This window comes from Triturus cristatus, chromosome 9 (genome assembly GCF_964204655.1).
Source record: "Triturus cristatus chromosome 9, aTriCri1.1, whole genome shotgun sequence".
NCBI classification, from domain to species: domain Eukaryota; kingdom Metazoa; phylum Chordata; class Amphibia; order Caudata; family Salamandridae; genus Triturus; species Triturus cristatus.
The window spans coordinates 938,518,199-938,537,142 of NC_140592.1; the positions used below are offsets into that span (position 1 = coordinate 938,518,199).

General features: G+C 42.6%; 1 protein-coding gene across 1 annotated transcript in view; it reads left to right on the plus strand.

Moving 5' to 3' along the window:
- Positions 1-18,944, plus strand: part of TC2N (tandem C2 domains, nuclear) — a 243,432-nt gene that overhangs the window by 175,022 nt on the left and 49,466 nt on the right. Inside the window, exons 6-7 of the mRNA XM_085626516.1 lie at positions 389-464; positions 10,318-10,418. Of these exons, the coding sequence (XP_085482642.1) occupies positions 389-464; positions 10,318-10,418 (177 nt within the window). The remainder of the gene's footprint in view (positions 1-388; positions 465-10,317; positions 10,419-18,944) is intronic.

Consider the following 18,944-nt stretch of genomic DNA (forward strand, 5'->3'; position numbering starts at 1 on the left):
ACTTGATCTCATATGTATACTCTTGACTCCGCTCAATCCCAATAAAATATTTAACAAAAATATATTGTCCATAAATACCCCTCTGTGACCCAGCTGTATCCTGCTGCGTATCCTAATATATTTTACTGCAGCACCAGTAGGTATATCTGTGCCAGGTAAACTTGCTGAAGGTAACAAGTCTGGCAGAATCATATGACAGAGGATATTGATGGATAAACACTGAGTCATCACTTTAATTAAACATATCCTTAAGACAGGCTTGTGTGGTTTCCAAAGGGCGTGTACAATAGATTTGATGGGGTTTCTGACGCGCTGGTGCAAGGAGACACTATGCACTGTGGATCCTGGGATGTGCACAGAACTGACTAACCAGGAGTTTACTTTTCAGAGATATGACTCCGCGTCCAGTGTACCAAGCAGCACCTCCTCCAGGAAGGACTCGCAGGGCAGTAACCGGAGCCTAGGTAAGTCTTTCACTTCATTAGAAGATGTACCTGCTTTATTCTGTCTCAACGCAGGTAGTTTTGAAGTGCCAGCAACACAGTCACTGACACACTCTAGTGGGCTTGGGAAGTTTGGAAGCACCCAGAAACTTTAACTTCCCTTTTACAGATTATTCTCAGTGATGGGTGGGTCTGGGGTTTCCAGAAAGTAATTCAGGGATTGAGTTGGAAGGGTACTAAGGATAAGAGGCTTACCTGACGTTACATCCTCAGGTAAGTGAGCTTATAGCCAGATGAAACGAGAGTAGTGTTGCTGAGTTAATGAAAAGCACCATTGTATCTGCTTTAGTAAGAGTATCTCCTAATAGGGAGGCTGTCTGGAATGAAAGGTTGTTGGCCAGGATCCCGTAATGTCAGATGGCTAACAGAGAGGATTCTGGACTCCACGTCTCTTCGTATGACCCATGCAGCTCCACCATAGGGGGTTCGCTGACGTCCAAGTGGGTGAGACATGAACCCATATCTAATAAACATCATAGAGCCTTGACGGGTACAGAACTATGGGCAGCACAACGAAATTGGACAGATGACACCACTGGGGCATTGTTCAGATTCCTGTTGAATCTAAGAGTGTGCGATTCTATTTACCTCTTAGACAGAAGATTCCCACTTCCATGGAATCTAAGATTTCACATTTTACAGAACTCCCATTCCACAGGGACACCCACTGTCACCTAACTTGCTGGGGCCACAAGAGCTGAATTAGGACGTAGCATCTCTGAATATTGTAAGACTTCCAAGGCAGCAGCAACAATTTAAACAAGGTGAAAAAGTCACAATAGCAAATACCACATATCTCTTTCTATACCAAGAGGTGCATGTTGGTGTTGCAGGTTATATCTGTTCATATTCTCCACAGTATCGATATCCACGGCAACCCATTTCTTTTATGGCTTTTGAACTGTGAGATGTGCTATTAATGAGGCATTTTTGGTTTGGACAATTTTGATACCAAACGACCAGAAGAACAGCAAATGTATGCTACCTAAGAAAGACATCCTTGGTGTGTAGGGTTACCTAGTAAACACGCGTGGGCCCAATCTTGCTCGTCTTGTAACTATCCCAGGAGAATTTCCTAAGTGAAAGCCTCTTACGCTACGTGAATTGTTGGCTGAACTCAACCATTCGGCCAAGTGTAAAAGGTTCATGTACAAATTACAGGATCATATGGATATCTTTGATATGATGAGGTCTCCGTCCCTTAGATGTGAACTATCCACAACAGCTTACCGGCAACGGACTGCTTCACTAGACATCTTGGAACCAGCAAGTGATACCTTTCAACCCTTCAAGGCTCTAGTCTTAAAACTGTTATAAACCTCTCCTGAGCTGTAGCCTTGGCTGGGAATGTTAACAGACGTGTTAGACAGGTATAATTGTCCCCTTTTAGGGAAAACGATTATTGGTTATTTAGAGGTTTCCAGATCCAGTTGTACAAGCGTATCAATATTACTTTGGTGCATATTTCATTTGGTGTAACAACATGTTAGTACTTGGCTGTTGCGAATGCTCTTTTTTCTTGTTCCATTCCGCCACCTCCTCTTTTTTCTATCCTTTTTCTTCTAATTTTCCCTTTCCACCTCACCCTTTCTTTTTTTGCATCTCCTCTCCTTTCCCTCTGCCTCGATTTGTACACATTTCTGTATATGTGTAGTTCATTTACTTTTGTATTATTTGGTTTGTATCCTTACTAAATACCTCTGTAAGAACTTGTTTTGTTATTTGAAAATTTCCAGACCATGTTCGGCGTGTCATTGCACTATTGGATTGGGCACAGGCCACGGCTTCTCCCCTCGGGGTGATCCTGTTGGACGCTGAGAAAGCGTTCGACAGGGTCTCCTGGGGGTTCTTGTGGGCCGTGCTCAGGTGGAAGGGCTTTAGTACTGAATTTATCCACGCTGTTCAGGCACTGTATATCTCTCCAGAGGCAGCACTTCGTATTTCGGGCCAGATGACCGATTATTTTAATATTAGTAGGGGCACTCGACAGGGGTGTCCATGTTCCCCCTTACTGTTCGCCCTATACATTGATCCGTTTCTAAGTAAAATTGAAGGGGATAGGAGTATAGTACCTATAAGAGTTGGCACCACAGAGTATCGAGCCCTTGCCTATGCAGATGACATTGTTGTGTTAACGTCGGATGTCTTCTCTGCACTTCAGGTACTTAACGTGTCTGCAGCACATTTTGGCTCAGTGTCTGGGTATAAGTTAAATGTGGCTAAGACCCAGGTTGTTCAAACACCAGATATGTCATACTTTGGGACTTTAATAGTTAGGGAAGCAACGTATCTTGGGGTAAGAATCTCAGCGGCAGTCGACGCTATTCCGGATTTAAATATTCTTCCGGTTATAGACACAGTAAATACTAAACTTGAACGATTGGATCATTTACATTTGTCTCTTTATGGCCGATGTAGTGTTCTTAAAATGCTTATATTGCCAAAGTTCTTATATCTCTTTAGGACGATTCCTTTAGTAATATCTCAAAGCAGTTTGGCTAAGGCAGATAGGATCTGCTATAGGTTTCTGTGGGGGTATAAGTGCTCTCGCAGGGCTGCCAAGTGGATGTGCCTTCCTTTGAATCGAGGCGGTTGGGCAGTACCTAATCTGGTGCTGTATTATTGGTCTGCAATAGTACAGACTTTGGGAGTGCCGCTTCTAGGCAATAGGTTCAAAGTTTCGCTATGTAATTATCCTACTATTTTTGAGATTGGTTTAGGCACTGCGGCTGAGGGTATTCTGGTTAAAATTCTAGAACAGAGTTACTTTAAAAAAACTAGATTCAAGGTAATTAACGCCATGTTTCTAATCTGGCAGCGAATTCGGCGGAAATTGTCCATTCACCCGTTTAACGTATATACTCCTTTTAAAGCATCCCGACTTTTTTCACCCTCCATTTGCCAAGATCTGGTAATGTCTAGATGGCAAGTACAAGGAGTTCAGGTTATTGGAGATTTGGTGGGGGATGGGCAACTGCTATCTTTTTCAGGCTTGAAGGATAAATATCAGCTCTATCCTCATGATTTTTTTAAATACCTTCAGGTTAGAAGTGTTTTGTTTGCACAGCTTGTAGGAAATCCATTACTATTTGATAAAATAGAGATTTTTGAACTCATTCGGAAGAAAGCCAAAATAGGTATGATATATCAGCATTTACTATCTAGTCTACCGGATGATCTATGTGCACAAGGGTCAAGGTGGGCAGATAAATTAGGGAAGACGGGTATGGATTTAAACCCGGCTTTGGAGTTCGCAAGTAAAGTTTTGGTTTCTGGTAGTCTTCGGACTCAAAGTTATATGTCAATGTTCGATCTTTATTATACACCTGCAAGAATTGCAAAATGGGGTAGTAGTAAAGGGAACCATTGCTCAAGGTGTGGGTTATACGCAGCAAATGCAAGCCATATTTTTTTTTCTTGTCCTAAATTGATTGAATTCATATCAGATATAGAACGTTTTATTAATTCTATGTTAAAGATTCAATGTACCTTGACACCTGAGATGGTGATAATGGGCTATGATGGGGTAGTATCTTTGGGCAAGTCATGGTATACGTCTGCGTTTTTGGTCATTGCTATGTCCATGATCCGTTTATGTATAACTTCACAATGGCTTTCTCCTGAAGCCCCGACATTTATTAACTGGAGAACTAGACTGCTTGCTATCCATAAACTTGAATCCTCAGTCTATTCAATAAAGGGTAGGCGGAGGCGGGAGCTTGCTTCTAAGATATGGGCTCCGGTGGAGAAATGGATTAATTAGCTACGTTACTTTTTCTTAATGTTATTGAATATGTTTTTTGCATATGAGAAGCAATAACTAGTGTAATTGTATCTTAGACTGAAAGCCATGACTGTATTGTTTGTTTGTGTACTTATGAAAATACAATAAAAATAGTAAAAAAAAATAAAAATGAAAATTTCCATCCCTCTAGCAAATAGATGCTTTGGCATATCGGGAAAGATTTGGAATATGACTTAAAGTCTGATAAGTCAGAGCGATATCAAAATATCATTGCCCAAATATTGTAAACAATTAAAATAATTCTATCCTAAATTTAATTTAGGAAAATAATGCCTCTTGGGGTAAATACTGGAAAATGTACATCCGATGGAGTGAAAGTTTTGTAAACAACATTTAGGCCAGGTTATTTTTGTCAGACAGTATTTATGCAATGATATTTTGACATCCAACTGATGAGTACATTGTGAATTTGGAGGTCAATGCATTGAAATAAAAGGCAACGGCACTAGGGAGTAGGAATTGTAAGTAGAACCAACTGGGCAATCCTGTCACATTCCCCGGTTTAGTGGAGAGTAGAGAAGATGAAATAGTTAACACAGATAGATGTCAAAGGGTTTAGAGAGCTTGGGTCACATCACTGAAGTCACCAACAAAGTTCATCAACTTTGTAGCACTAAACAGGTTAAAGGCCTTCTCTACGTCAAGCACAGAAATAACAGCGTCCACTGGAAAACTCTGCACATTTGCCAATACATTACAGACCCACAAAGTATTTTTATGCAAGAGATTCCCCAGGAAAACTGGTTTTGTTGGAATGGAAAGCTGGTTGTGTTACTGCCACCAGTCTATTGGGCAGAGAACCTCAGTTTAAATGTTGCCAAGTGGGTTAGCCAAAGACATGGTCTGCAAAGGACTGTTTGATGTAATCCTTCTGGGATATGGGGATACCAACTATCACCAATTCTATAAACCCTCAGCCGTTTTAGGAAATTAGTGGATAGTTTCATGTACCAGGGGTACCAGATAATCAACAAACGAATTGTAGAGATGTAAACACAATAGATTGAGCCAGTTTAGGTAACCCTATAGATCCCGTTCCTCTTCTTACAAGCTTCCTCCTTCTGCCTCTTGTTCAAATTGCCTTTTTTTGCATTTCCAGAGGAACTGAACTACTTTTGCTGAAACTCCTTAGACAGAGATGAAATGGTGCCTTCATACAATCAGTAATTCACAAAGGTCTGCCTGACCAGACAAAAGGGATGGGCGGGCAGGAAACCATCTGATTTACCTCTTGTGGCTTCTTCAATACCCATGTACTGGAGTAACTAACCTGAGGGAATACTAAACTGAACATTATCAGTCTAAATGCCCTGAATCTAGCCCTTCCTTATCTATGCTCAATGACATGAATTCCTCTGGCCTTCCATTCCATTAGTTAAATGTCTCTAGCTGATATACCATATCCTACACCCAGCATAATTCAGATTAAATTTGCCATTCTGCGTTTCGGTCCAGCTCCCTGAAAATGGTAATTTAGGACTATAGATATTAATAATGTAATATAAAAATAATGGAGCCTGAATTGCAACAGTGCTGCAACATAATACCTTGAAGGCCGTGCCTTTCTCTCTCTGGGTCATAAAGGAATTTAAGTGTCAGGCACGGCACACTGGGCCTCGCCTTCACCCACACAAAACTGGAAAACAATAAGTCTAATTTCTTGAAAAAAGCCCCACCAGGATACAGAGGAAGGCTTTGCAACAAATAGACGTGTCAATGCAAAACTATCTCTTTACAAACAACCACTCTCTTGATAATTAAGGGTGATCCAGAAGTCATCTCCAGTGGTGTCAGCATTTTTTCCATCTTTTGTTAGAAGTACATAGAATAGCACGATAGGAGAGCATGTTAATGTCTAATTAATGGAGCAAGATTCCTTCCCGTACCAGGCAGGATTTGTCCCAGGTAATCACCTGACCAAGACTCTCAACTTTCTCCAAAGTGATTGGAGTAGCTGTCTTTCAAGTACACCAATGAATTCTCCATATTCATGGAATGGGGCTCCTCATGTCAAATTCTACTGTTAATGAGGAGGATGCACCTCATTAGTCAAGCCAGGGTGAAGAACAGTGGGGTCAAAGTACAATCCATTCTCGGTCCCCTCTAAATCCCAGGACTCGTTGGTCGCCCTTCTACCATAACACTTGCTTTGGAACAGGTATATAACAGACTAATCTGACTTAAGAGTTGCAAACCAAAGATCTTAGCCTGTAATATCCAGCACATAGCTTCAAGTTAACAGAATCCAAGACTTTTCCTCAACCCAAAGGTGCCATAACCAAACCTGCATCGCACCTCTGGGACGGATCCATTACACGGAACAGAAGCTAGAAGATGAATCCATTTTGAGCAACACAAATCAGCCTGCAAATTACTTCATTTGTCCTGGTCACACTTATCTTACTCCAAACTGTAAAAAAAGTTATATGTGTGAACTACAGAACAGGGATTCCTTATGCAGTTTGAAAATAAGCACAATGATTGTCTTCTGTGTGGTTTCCATTAACAACTTCCTCTCCCTCAGATCCACGTTTATCATTGAAGCTGGGGTGATCATTGGTGCCAAATATCCATTGTCTCCTGGTTACCTGCCTACTCGCATGCTCTTGACTTCCTCCTTGACCTCCTGTTCCTTCAGTGAACTATCCAATGAGCACCTAAGCATGTCTTCATGCTGAGGGAATCCCACCTCTTCCAACTAATTAGCCATTTATTCCACATCAACCAGTGGAAGCTTCACATGCAAATGCTTACATAAGTGCAGAGAGACAACGTTGATTTCCATCTTTGCCCAAACATTCGGGCCATGAGTATCCTTGATTGCCATTATTTCCTGTCCTATTTACATGATCTACAAGCAATGCCAAAAGACTCCCACACTTATCCCATTCCCCACGGATTGGGCTTTGCTGCCTTTGGCACCTTATCATATGCAGTGATATTGCTGAGCGTATTTGTGTAATTGTGTCCCAGGCAATCCATTTATCCAAGTCTGTGACCGCATATTTCAGAAGCCGGATCTTCCCCAATAAATACTGTTTGGACCCAAGGTATAATTACTTACTGATACATTCCAGGACACCACATACCTCCTCCTCCACGTGGGAGCTAAATGCCATATCAGAAAACATCTGCATCTCAGTCACCAGGTAGTAACTGCTGATGGAGCCCTTGGATGATCAAGCAGGTTCCTGTCTAGACCTCCCAGGACCCACGCCCATTACCCATGCCAGGAACCTCGAAATCACCATTCACAACAAACTTGATATGAGAACAGAAGTCAACGTCATTCACAGCATCCTGGTTCCATACTCTGAAGATGCTCAGGGAAATCATCAAATAGCTCAGAAAAGCCATCACTTATGCCCTAATCACCAGCAAACTGGACTACGTGAACACCCTTTATGCAGGAATCAACAAGCAACTCACCATAAGATTCAAACCATTCAGAACTCAAGAGCCATATGCATCCTGAACCTCCCACGCAGAATCTAAGTCACACCATACCTCAGGGAGCTCCACTAGCGCCCAATCCACAAACGTACACGCATTCACAAAAACAGATACAGAGTCCAGTCTTTCTCCTGCATCACTCCTAAAGCGTGGAACAACTTCTCAATACACATCCACGTCTCCTTCTCTCTTCTTGAGTCCTGAAATAAACTGGAGACCTGGCTCTGTGAATGGCCCTAAGGGAAGCTAGACTTTCACCTGCTCAGCACCAGGATGGCTTCCCAGGTGATAGCGAGCTCTAGAAATCCACATAACATAAAGACGATCCAGAGAAGATATCAAGACTGAGTGATCTGACACATTGCTATCATGGAAAACCACTTTCCTGATGGTGTGATATGAACCCCATTCTACAAGCCACCAGTATAGTCTTGAATGTCATTTGTGAATTCCCAAGTATTAGAGTACTCCTGTTGTATGACATGTTACCGCCTCTACAGGTTCACAAGACTCCTGCAGGTCATCGCCTTCATAAAGCATCAATTGTCCTGGATATGATCCTCAGAACTATGCGGGCTTGATCTGAAGTAATGTCAATCACAGAATTTAGATCACCCTCTTAAACCAACATCTAAACCTAAAATAAGCACATTTCATAACACGATTCAGATAAATAGTTCCTTCTGTATAAGGCACACTTATATTTAAAAAGCAGTACTCTTTGCCTTCAAGTTCCCACAAAGAGTATTGTATCTCCACATATCATAGTTACTGTATAATGAACAGCAAAAGAGGTGTCCCTGATTATCCAAACAGGAACTTCTCTTTATTAGTATGACTAAGACCATCAAAAGATGTCCTCCCATCCATCCTGTAGTTACCTTTCCATATTCTTCCCTAACTTGATAGATCTGGTATACGTTGAAAAATTTCCCTGCCCTATGACTTGTAGGATGATTCATGCCCTGATGTGCCTGGCAAGCAGTGCCTACCCCACAGCATCCAGCTGATGCCCTTATTTGTGAACCATAACTGCATCTCCAATTCACGGCTGTGCATCTGAAAAGCCCCATGAAGAATCACCCATGACTAAAGCCCTCTAAATGACAACATAAACATAACCTGCAACTATGGAAAGCTATCCTGCTGCTTAACCATGCACAGCTTTCTCTCACATACCAGGACCACCACTCCCCTATTACTTCCTTCCTCCTTTCTCTTCTCCTCTCCAGAAAGGCCCTAACATAATATTCTACAGCCTTCCCTCCCCTCCTGGTAGCTATTTTAGCCCCACCAATGACTTGCCACTTAACCCAGTAAAAAAACTCTTGACTGCCGTTGGAAAGTGTGGCCCTGATGGCCAGTCAGCGGGATGGTATCCCTCATGCCTCAATCTAGGCAGCTAACAATTAGAAGCACTGGAACCACAGTCTGCAACAATTTGAAATCATATTTGCCTCTTAGCATGGACACTCTTGATGGCCTACACACCACAGTCAATCATGCAGATCTATCTTCTCAAATATGCACCTACTTACCCAGGTGCGAGTCAGGTATGACTCCAGGTAGGTAGTTTAATGATATACAATATGGCCACAATGGCACTTTTCAGGTTCCCCATAGCACGTGCAGATAAAAGACAAAGCTGGCCACCAACCAAATCAGCCATCTAGTTGAATCACTCCACATGCCTCATAACTGCCACAACCCCCTCCCTTCCTGTCAAATTTCATCACAGCCAGTCAAATCGGCGAGGGGCTCAACATGCACAGACACAGTGGACTTGCTTGGCTCTTGTTTTTTCCATCTACATGACTTCAGAGGACAATATTTCTAATGGTTATTGTTAGCCAATCACCAAGACAGCGCAGCCCATCTCTTAGTATACAAATGAAAGGGTATACAAATGAAAGGGTATACAAATGAAAGGTGGAATTATATAAGTAACTTAGCTGGGTCTGGAGTTACGCCGTAGAGAGAGCAAAATTGCCTCTAAACCCGCACAGGTTTTTTTAAGTGGGAACAACCATATTACTGTTAGCTACCCTGAGGGCTCAACAGTATTGACTTCACTCCAAGATGAGCACCCTTTTACTTTTTTACTTTCTGCTTGCTTTTTCCTTTTAATTCATTAGTCGCTTTTTAGAATTTGCAATCCATGTCATTTTCACAGTCTACCCTGTTTTGCTTTCTCTTCCTTGGTCTTTTTGTTTAGCTTCTACATTTTGCCATTAGTATTTTTTTTGCCCTTCTTTACAGTTTTGCATTTTCTGTTTCTAAGAGAGAAAAAAGGAGGATAATAAAAAGCATAATAATGCATAAGAGAAATAATGTGCCTTCTCTTTAAGATAGGGCTGAGGGCATCATGCGGAACTACCTCACAATCCCACTCAGAGAAATTTAGGAAGACAAACTTGTATTTTTCGAGAGTCCTTCCTTGTTAATTTGCAGTGTTCGTAAAGCGTGGAATACATGCCAACCTGAGAACAATAGAACCTTGTCCACACTCAAGGCTGAGACTTACCCAGACCTTTAACATGCACTTTCCCTTTCCAGATACGATTACTTTATCAGGGGATGAAAGGGATTTTGGAAGACTCAATGTTCGGCTGTGTTACAATACTGCTGTTGAACAGATATGGATCACAGTCTTACAGGTAAGGTGAGAGCTGTTGCATTTATCCAGAAAGAGGCATGTGTGATATAGGAACATAATGGTTCTTTGCATTTCATTAACTACAAGCATAAATGCAGGGCACCAGCTACCAATCGAAACTCGCAAAGATCGGACTAATCTAGGTATCGAATTCCAAATGGTTGGATTTTCAAAGAGCCCACAAATTTACAAAGCAGATCTTTTTGTCTATTAACTGCTTTTCATGACATTAATTTTGTGGTTTGTTAATCAAAACACTAGTGACCACGTGATCATTTCCTCCTCCAGGAAGTCCTGTAGGTAGACCTTCTGAAACAGTTAATGGTCGGAATGGGTTCTGCACCATCCCACAATTACCCGGTGCAGGTTAGGGTGTAAGCAGACAATAGGCCATGTGGAAGGTAGCAGTGGTGGTGAGTTGGGTTGCAGGATGGCTAACCTGATGGAAAACGTTGTGCTGGGTAGGGTGGTAGGTGTAGCAAGCCTGGACTGCTGAGATATTTTGTGTTTTGGCAGTGGGCTTGTGCGGGAGTATTGTTGTTCGATGTATGTCTAATAGACGATGTGGTCTTCATATTGCTCTGAGGGAGCAGCCCTGAGTAGCAGTGGGGACTATTTCCCACTGCTGCCAAGGGCTGCCACACTGAGCCTTGTTTTCATGTCTTGCCTACTAGACGGCATATGTGCTGTCTGTTGTGAGACGCATTGTTAGCGTACTGTGGGCTTAGAGCCCCCAGTTGCTTACCATTGTTTAGCTTCTTTGTCACTCTCATCTGCTTGCTTCTTATTTGTTTGCATGTTTGGGCTTTCCTTCCTCTGCTTGTGTTTCTTCCCCTGTAGCCAGGACACCTTATTATGTCCTTACACTTCTGACTTTTTCAGGCGTTACTTTTTTGCTTTTTGTTTAAGCACTCTACAAGAGTGCATGTGTTTCCCAGCTGTCCAGTGGCGTAGCTAGAGCCCTTTTCTGCCCAGGGTAGTCCCTGCACTGTATGTAAGAGTGGGTGGGGGAGTGATGGCAATGCCTCCAGCCGCCAACCCACCACAGCCGTAGGTAAGAGCGGACCATCCCGCTGCCCCCCTTGCTACGCCACTGCAGCTGTCTCCTTAGTCTCCTTCTTTTTCCCTCTCTGTGTTGTCCTCTCTTGCCTAAATACTTCACCCCCAGCCCTCTGTGATGCACTTGCCCACGTGTGCCCCCTCATCTACGTTGCTTTCTTGCCCATTTGCTTCTACCCCAGCTCAGCTCCAAAGGCTGTTTCTCATGTCAGTTTGCTTTTCTCCCCGTCCTCCGCACCCCAACTTGCTCTCCCTCTCCTATATTGCTTCCCCCACTCCCTCTGTGTTTCTTCCCCCACCGCACCCTCTGTATTGCTTCCAGACCCCGTGTTGCTTCAGTCCCCAACAGCCCCCCCTTGCTCATGTTGTTCCCCTTGCCCACCTTGCCCCTGTGTTGCTTACATGCCCCTGCCCATGCTACTTCACCTCTCCGGCTTACCGAAAAAAGAAAAAGCAGCCCCTCATTTTGTAGCTATGCGCATGCGTGGTGTGTTTGGCTACTGAATCACGCAATAGGCTTTTTAAATTTTTTTTATTTATCCCCTGCACATCATGGGGCTTTTGTACAGAATTGATACAAATCATTGCTAACGCCAATAGGTTTCAAAGGTGAGACCTATTAGCTGTGCCAATGCTTGTTTTTATGTTTATTTGGAAGCTTCACACTTGGTAAATCACCCACATTTTAAAAAATATACCATGATTGCTAGCTCCTGAACTTAACAGCTTCGCTCATCCCTTGCCACTATACCTTTCTCAAATGATTAGAATGGTGCGTTTTCCTGTCTGTCTGGTTTATTTATTTACTTATGAAGTGCAGACTTCTCTCAAGTGCACCAGAGCACTTTCCAGTTCACATATGTAAAACACACTTACGGGCCCTATTCCCAGATTGCAGATTTACAGCTTTCTGGAATTCACCAATTTTTTCTTGATTGTACCTGGAAACCAGTGGCAGCTTTGCAATCATAATCCTGGAAAACTTTAGTGAATTCCTTTTTCAGATTTGGCTATGTTCTGCGTACAATTATACATCATGAAACACCAGCACTTTCGTTCAATGGTGCATTTTGTTCTTTTTTTTACCTTTGAAGAAACCATTTGGCCCACGCTCCCACAAGCTTTGAGTGTTTGCCTTAGTCTTCCACCCTGGAAAGGAATTTATTCAAGTCGTTGACAGGAGTAAATCTCTCATTATTTCCAATGAAAGGGTCAGAGGGGAGTTTGATAATGCCTACAAACTCTCGTCTGTGTGTTATCAAACTTTCCAGAGAAAACAATTCCCTGAAACTGCCATTTCCACCCAAGGAGTGGATCTTACTCGTGCACAATATTATGCGATCGGGGTAATATTGTACACGGTGAAGGGATTTACAACTGAAAGGTAAACCTTTATGAATAACTTGCAATCGTAAATCCAGCCATTTCTGTGTGTAAATTAGATTTATGTAATAGGAGTGAGTTCACTACTCAGTGTGAAGAATCTTTTGAAATTGAGTATATTCAGCACCTTTCTGAGTGACAGGAAGTGAATGACAGTTATCGAGTTCCATAACAAGAGAATTCCTGTGTGATGGTCTTCATTTCTAATTTCTAGTTTCCTTGTAATGCTTCCTTTTATCCATTAGCATTGCATGACATTTTTTTGAGAAATATAATAGTGGGTATGTATTTAAAATTACCACAATGCCAATGGTAGCAAAAGTGGCATCACATACCCTTTGACCAGATATGATATCACAGGGTTGGTTGACACCTTGTTCCACATTATTCCCTTAAGAGCCTTCTAGTGCATCATCTGGAGAGGAGGACAGAGAAAAATCAGGCTTATGTTTTGAAGAAGAAATTGCAAGACATCTTAGCCCGTTTTAGGACCAATTTCTTCATTCTTGAGTCCAAATAAGAGGCAGCGAACAGTGTTGGCCATTTTACTGAATTTGACCAGCCTGCTTCCTCTGTATTGCAGGTGCGCAGTTCCTTGAAAAAGTGACGGCACAGTAATTTTAGGATTTGGAAGAAGCATTTTTGTGAGATTATGTCAAGAGGAGACCTGGTGGAATAAGAGGGGCTGTTGACCCTGGTGGGATCTAGGCTACTTGAACTGGGAGGCAAATCATCTGTGGAAGCAAATATATTGTGCAGAGATACACTGGACAAGAAAGTTTACTATGTTATGTGAGAGGGATAGGCTGGGTCAAACTTGTTCCAAATCAATATTTAATTCTACCTATTACGCAAGAGCGTTATTGAAGGATTTCCGTGCTTTGTACAAAACAACAGAGGAAAGGGAAGACTGCATTGAAATCCTAAAGACGATGCAACAACAGATATCGCAGAGGCAATACATTCTTTTAGGGTTTCAACAAGTAAAGTAGCAGTCAGCAGATGGCGAAATATATGGTTAATAGAGTAGAGGACAGGTTCCAGCCATAAAAGCTCACTATTACATCTTCCATTGTCAGGAAAGATGGTATGTTGACCTAGGCTGGATGAAATGATTAAAAAGGCATGTAAAGTACTTAAATATGCCAAGCCGTTTTACGTGGCGATCCAGCAAAGGTCACTCATGTTTCGTAGGGCTAAATTCTAGTCAGCAGGTCATTAAAATGACCATATAGGAAGGACAGGAGTTCAGAACAAGGGAACTCCTGCCGCCAGACAAAGGCTCACCCTGCAAAAACAGGAAAGCATACTGAGCAGACCGGACACTGCTGGGGTAAGGCATCTGGCCATCTGGACAGTAGACCGGTAGCAGGATGATTTCAATATTTCCAAAAGGTACGGTAGGGTGTCAGGTTTATGACATTAGTGGAAACATATATTAAATAGAATGCATTGCATTTCCTCCAAAGTGGAGTATATTGTTGTCACCATGGCCCAGAAGTCAAGTTTGCAGGAAAGTGCTTAGTGAAACTGTTCGGCGCCTGTTGTACAAACAAGTTATGGTCATATTTCTTGCCGCAGAACAGAGTACAGGATTCTAATTCATACTTTTTCTAGTGGAGAAGGTGGGGATTCAAGCTAGAGCTGGACCATAAATGCCATAATTTCTGAAAAGGAACATTACAGTGAGTTACTTCATAAATACTCAAAGAGAATGCACTCAGAGTCGTTGGCCTCCAAGAGGCTTATCGCCATATACTGATTCGTCGAACTCCACACAGATATCTCCAGTTTGTCTATAAAGTCACACTTCCCTTCAAACATCATAACTGTTTTTACAAACGTCCTCGATCTATTTTGGGTGTTTTAATTCCTAAACTCTTCTAGTGGGCCAGTTCTTTAACAACTGATTGATAGAGGAACTAGGATTCAGTAAGGCATTCAGTGTTACCAAGAGGTGCATGCTCTGCTACCGTGGTCTAATCTATTGGCAGACATGGAGAAGTTGCACTTGGAGCCATAGCAAGTACAGGACATTCGGGCCTCTTTCCACATAGTAAGAGAAGGAATGGTGTTTCAGCTAGTCTGAAGTAGCAAGAAGTTAAGACTTTGCTTGTGGGAGTTACTCGACCGCCATGTGCCAGAGACAAATTTGCTGGTGATGCAGGGGGACATTGTCACAGTGCCTTGGACAAGCCTCCACATGAAGCTGGAAATGCATCACATTCTGACCAGTGGATTTACATTTGCCTTGGTTATGACAGGGTGATCCCATTGGACCCCGAAATACCTGAAGCACTACAATGGTAGCTTGCCTTAGAGACAACAAAGAGGTGATTGATGCTATACCATCTGGATGCCAATATGATCATTATGAATACCAGAGGCCTTGACTGCGGTTCATCAGTGGAGCCACAGTTAATGCAGATTCATTGGTCAGCACAAAGGCAAATGACAGACGTCTAACTGGAAGGAGTTGAGAACTGCGTGCATCTTGCTTCTGGCATTTGCAGGTAAAATGTGGCCATGATACAGAGAGATGATAATATTGTAAAAATATTGTACTTTAGCAGGTGTGGGTGCAGTTTCGTTGTAGACCTCGGTGGTGACAATAGCAAAGATCTTGGCCTCGGTGGAGAACAACCTGATATGTCTTTCAGTTGAGCAAATTTAAAGAATTTTCCACAAGTAGACAGATCATCTTCATGTTTTTCAGGGCAATGCTTTCAGGAGGTCTGGAGGTGGTTTGGGTACCCAATCCTGGATTTGCATAAGAGATGAGACAACTCCATGATTTCACCAGAATTATCTAATTGATCTGGATCTGGAAGCATGGGGCGTGGAGGCCCTAACATTTTACTGGATGATGGCTCTATAAGATGCCTTGCTTCTACTTATATCCAGAGTTCTCAGTGCAATGAATGACAGTGATATTGGTAGATACCTTTAGAGTCAAGGGAGGATGAATTCCCCTTAGTAATGGTACCTGCAGGATTTTAGAAGTGTGGTGCCTTCTTTAGAGTTTGGCAGAGCAGACGCACCACCATAAATTGGTAGTGTTCCTGCTTCGCCAAATTTGAGAATCCCCCAATCTATTTAGATTCACAGGAAGTGCTAGACTGGCATAGTTGGAGCCTTTGTTTGCTCTTCCCTCCGTAGACCTCTAACCTGGCGGCCCATCCACTAAGGAGCCCTTCGGATAACCATGATCATCACCCCGCCCTATTGCAGGCAGGGTGACTGTCACTAATTTTCTTTTTCCGGGCGTGCAACACATGGTGGAAACACTCATAAAAAATGCAGAGTGGCCTTGCATGCCGGGAGAAAACTCTTAGGCCCTGATTATGACTTTTTTGGGGAGCGGTGGTGCGTCGGTTCTCCACCAAAGGTCACCGCCGCCCACCCAGCAGTTTACAACTTTTGTGTAGCAGACAATCAAGTCCTCTTCCAGGGTCTAAATAATCCCATCAACCCTTTGCCACTGAGCAACACAAAGTTTCAACTTCACGTTTTTATGGCTACAGTTCTGGTTGTGTCAGTTGAGCTCGAAGGACTCAGGAGACTAAATTTATCAGATAAAGCAGTAGATGTACTGCAGCATTCTTGGCCGGGGCCCATAAGAAGGACACTTGTCAGATATTGATTATCATTTCAGTAATGTGGTACGCACCACAGCTGGATCCATTAGCGTCATGGATGTCATCTGGCGGTAGTCAGGGGTCGCAGCTGTGACCTCTAGCTTGCTCTCTGCTACTCCTGGCACTTCCCTTCAGTCTGGGCTTTTTCAAAGCCGCAGGGCTAGTCTAGAAGTTTTGGGCCAATGGTTGAAGGGGTTTGTGATTTTGATGCTTGGGAGAAAGATCTTTTGCTGCTTTTATATCTTCCTTTTGTTCAAAGAACCTTTAGCTATCACCCTTTGTGCCTTCAAAGAAGGCTTCAATTCCTTTGTGCCTTCAAAGAAGGCTTCAATTGATCAGAACAGTTTAGTGCTTTGTACACCAAAATATTGGCAGATTTTTACTCTGAAGTTGAGGAATACTTTCCAATGTTCTGTATGCTTTAAGCCAACATGGAGGAAACGTTGCTGCATACTCTAAATGTAAGCCGGACTCCATTGATTTGTCTGGCAAGTTATCAGTTATTTTACAAATATGATAATATTTTATGTTTAGGACAGCAATGAAACAGCTTAAATTTGATGATGCAGATCACAATGAATAAGGCCTTTGGCATGGCAGAATCCCTTTTGGCACCATTAATGATGAGAGGTGATGAGCATCAGCCTCCTAGTTGAAAGTAATAGATGATATCTCTGTTGGGTGCAGAGCAGCTTCGTGTGCCTTTTCATTGACATGTAGGAAGCATTCTCAAGTGCAGGTTGGATTACCAGGATATAACCTTGGGGCTCTGCAGTTCTAGTTCTGCGTAGGTATTAACCCCAATCTGTTGACCAATACATTTGTTGTCATGATACGTTATCTAATTGGTAAAGTGCATGCCTCAGAACCCCAGGGCCACAGGTACCAAGTGGAAGCCAAGAGCATTGAGATGCATTTAATTGTCAAAAAGGCAAAATCTTAAACATCACCTAAAACTAAGGTGGTCCCAAATCTAGATCATGTCGAGAGAGGGAAACTTTCAATTAGGGCCGCCAGAGACAAAAAAGCATGACCACATTCACACACACAATCTAGCTATAAGATGACATGCATGGAAAATAGATCTTCATGACAGGCTGCAGTAGAGACTACACCATGACATTTTTGGTTTCTACTTTCAAAAAGTCTACAGTGTCTATATGCTAAACACATGGCTGTAAACAACCTGCGAGGCGCTGCCATTATGCTTGAAGAAGTGTGGGGGAATATGCTCGTACTATTGCAGTCTGCAAGCCAACGTGTTCTAGACTGTAAGCTACCAATTTCTTCTTATTGCAGACTTTCAGTCAAGAGGAGACAAAAGAATTAACCACCATAACTCTATCTGCAATAGACAGGTAGAGAAACAGTCTCCTCAAAATGGAACGCTGAGGAAAACAACAGTCGCATTGTCAGACTGAAATCCACAATAAGTCGAAGGTTATGTATTTCTTTAACTGTGGTGTGCCATGAGCCAAGACAAAAAGGCAAAACTCGGAGCACCCTTTAATTTCAGCATGATTAAATAAAAAAACATACATTTTTGTTAGATTGAGTTTATGCATATTTCAACTGATTCCTTCACCTCCACCTATGCAGCGTTGTTGAGATTTGTGCTCTAGGTCGCTAAAGACAGCCTTCTAGTGTGTGAGAGATGGGGTGTCATGTTGCAAAAATGGCTTTGCACATTTGGTGTTGCTGATGTGTTGCAATGGCCTCTGTCAGTGCTTAGGTATATCCACATTGGGTAGAAAGTAGGACAGTTTTGAGATGCAGGAAGATAATGGCTTGATTGCATATTGTGATCCTCAGAACTCCAAGTCTTTTTCTCTTTATCGCTGTTCTTACAACCCTCCCTTTTTCAGAGCGGACAGAGACTGTCACATCCGACCTCAGCATGAGAACTTGAGATGGTATAGCTTGATTAGAAAGTTGCCTCTTAAATTATGGTACCACCTTCACGAGACTTTGAGAAGGCAAGGGAAAACGATAAGAAGGGGAGGGTTTGTCGTCAGGTACATAATCAGTGGATTGTTTAATTACCCAACAGGTGAGGTATATATTCTGTATATTGCCTCAAAATGTACAGCTGAAACAGTAATAACCCACAGCCTTTACACTATGTTCTTCAGTCCGATCTTCATGGTTGTCTTATGCTTCCAAATTCAACAAAAACATGGAATCACACCTTCTCCATTACAAGAGCCAGGACACCAAGTCCACACCTTAGAAGTGCTTGTTCTCGTAACAGAGTCAGCCTCCTCTTGTGAGAGGTGGGAAGCCCATGAGTGTAAGCTGCACGCCCCACGCCCACTCCGGGTTTCATTCCACCTTGGGTGGTTGCCCAGTTCCACATCCTGAATTTGCAACAAGTCCTGCACATGAGCAATCTAGGCATATGCATACTTTATAATGGTAGACACTGATCTCCCATATGAAAGTGACCA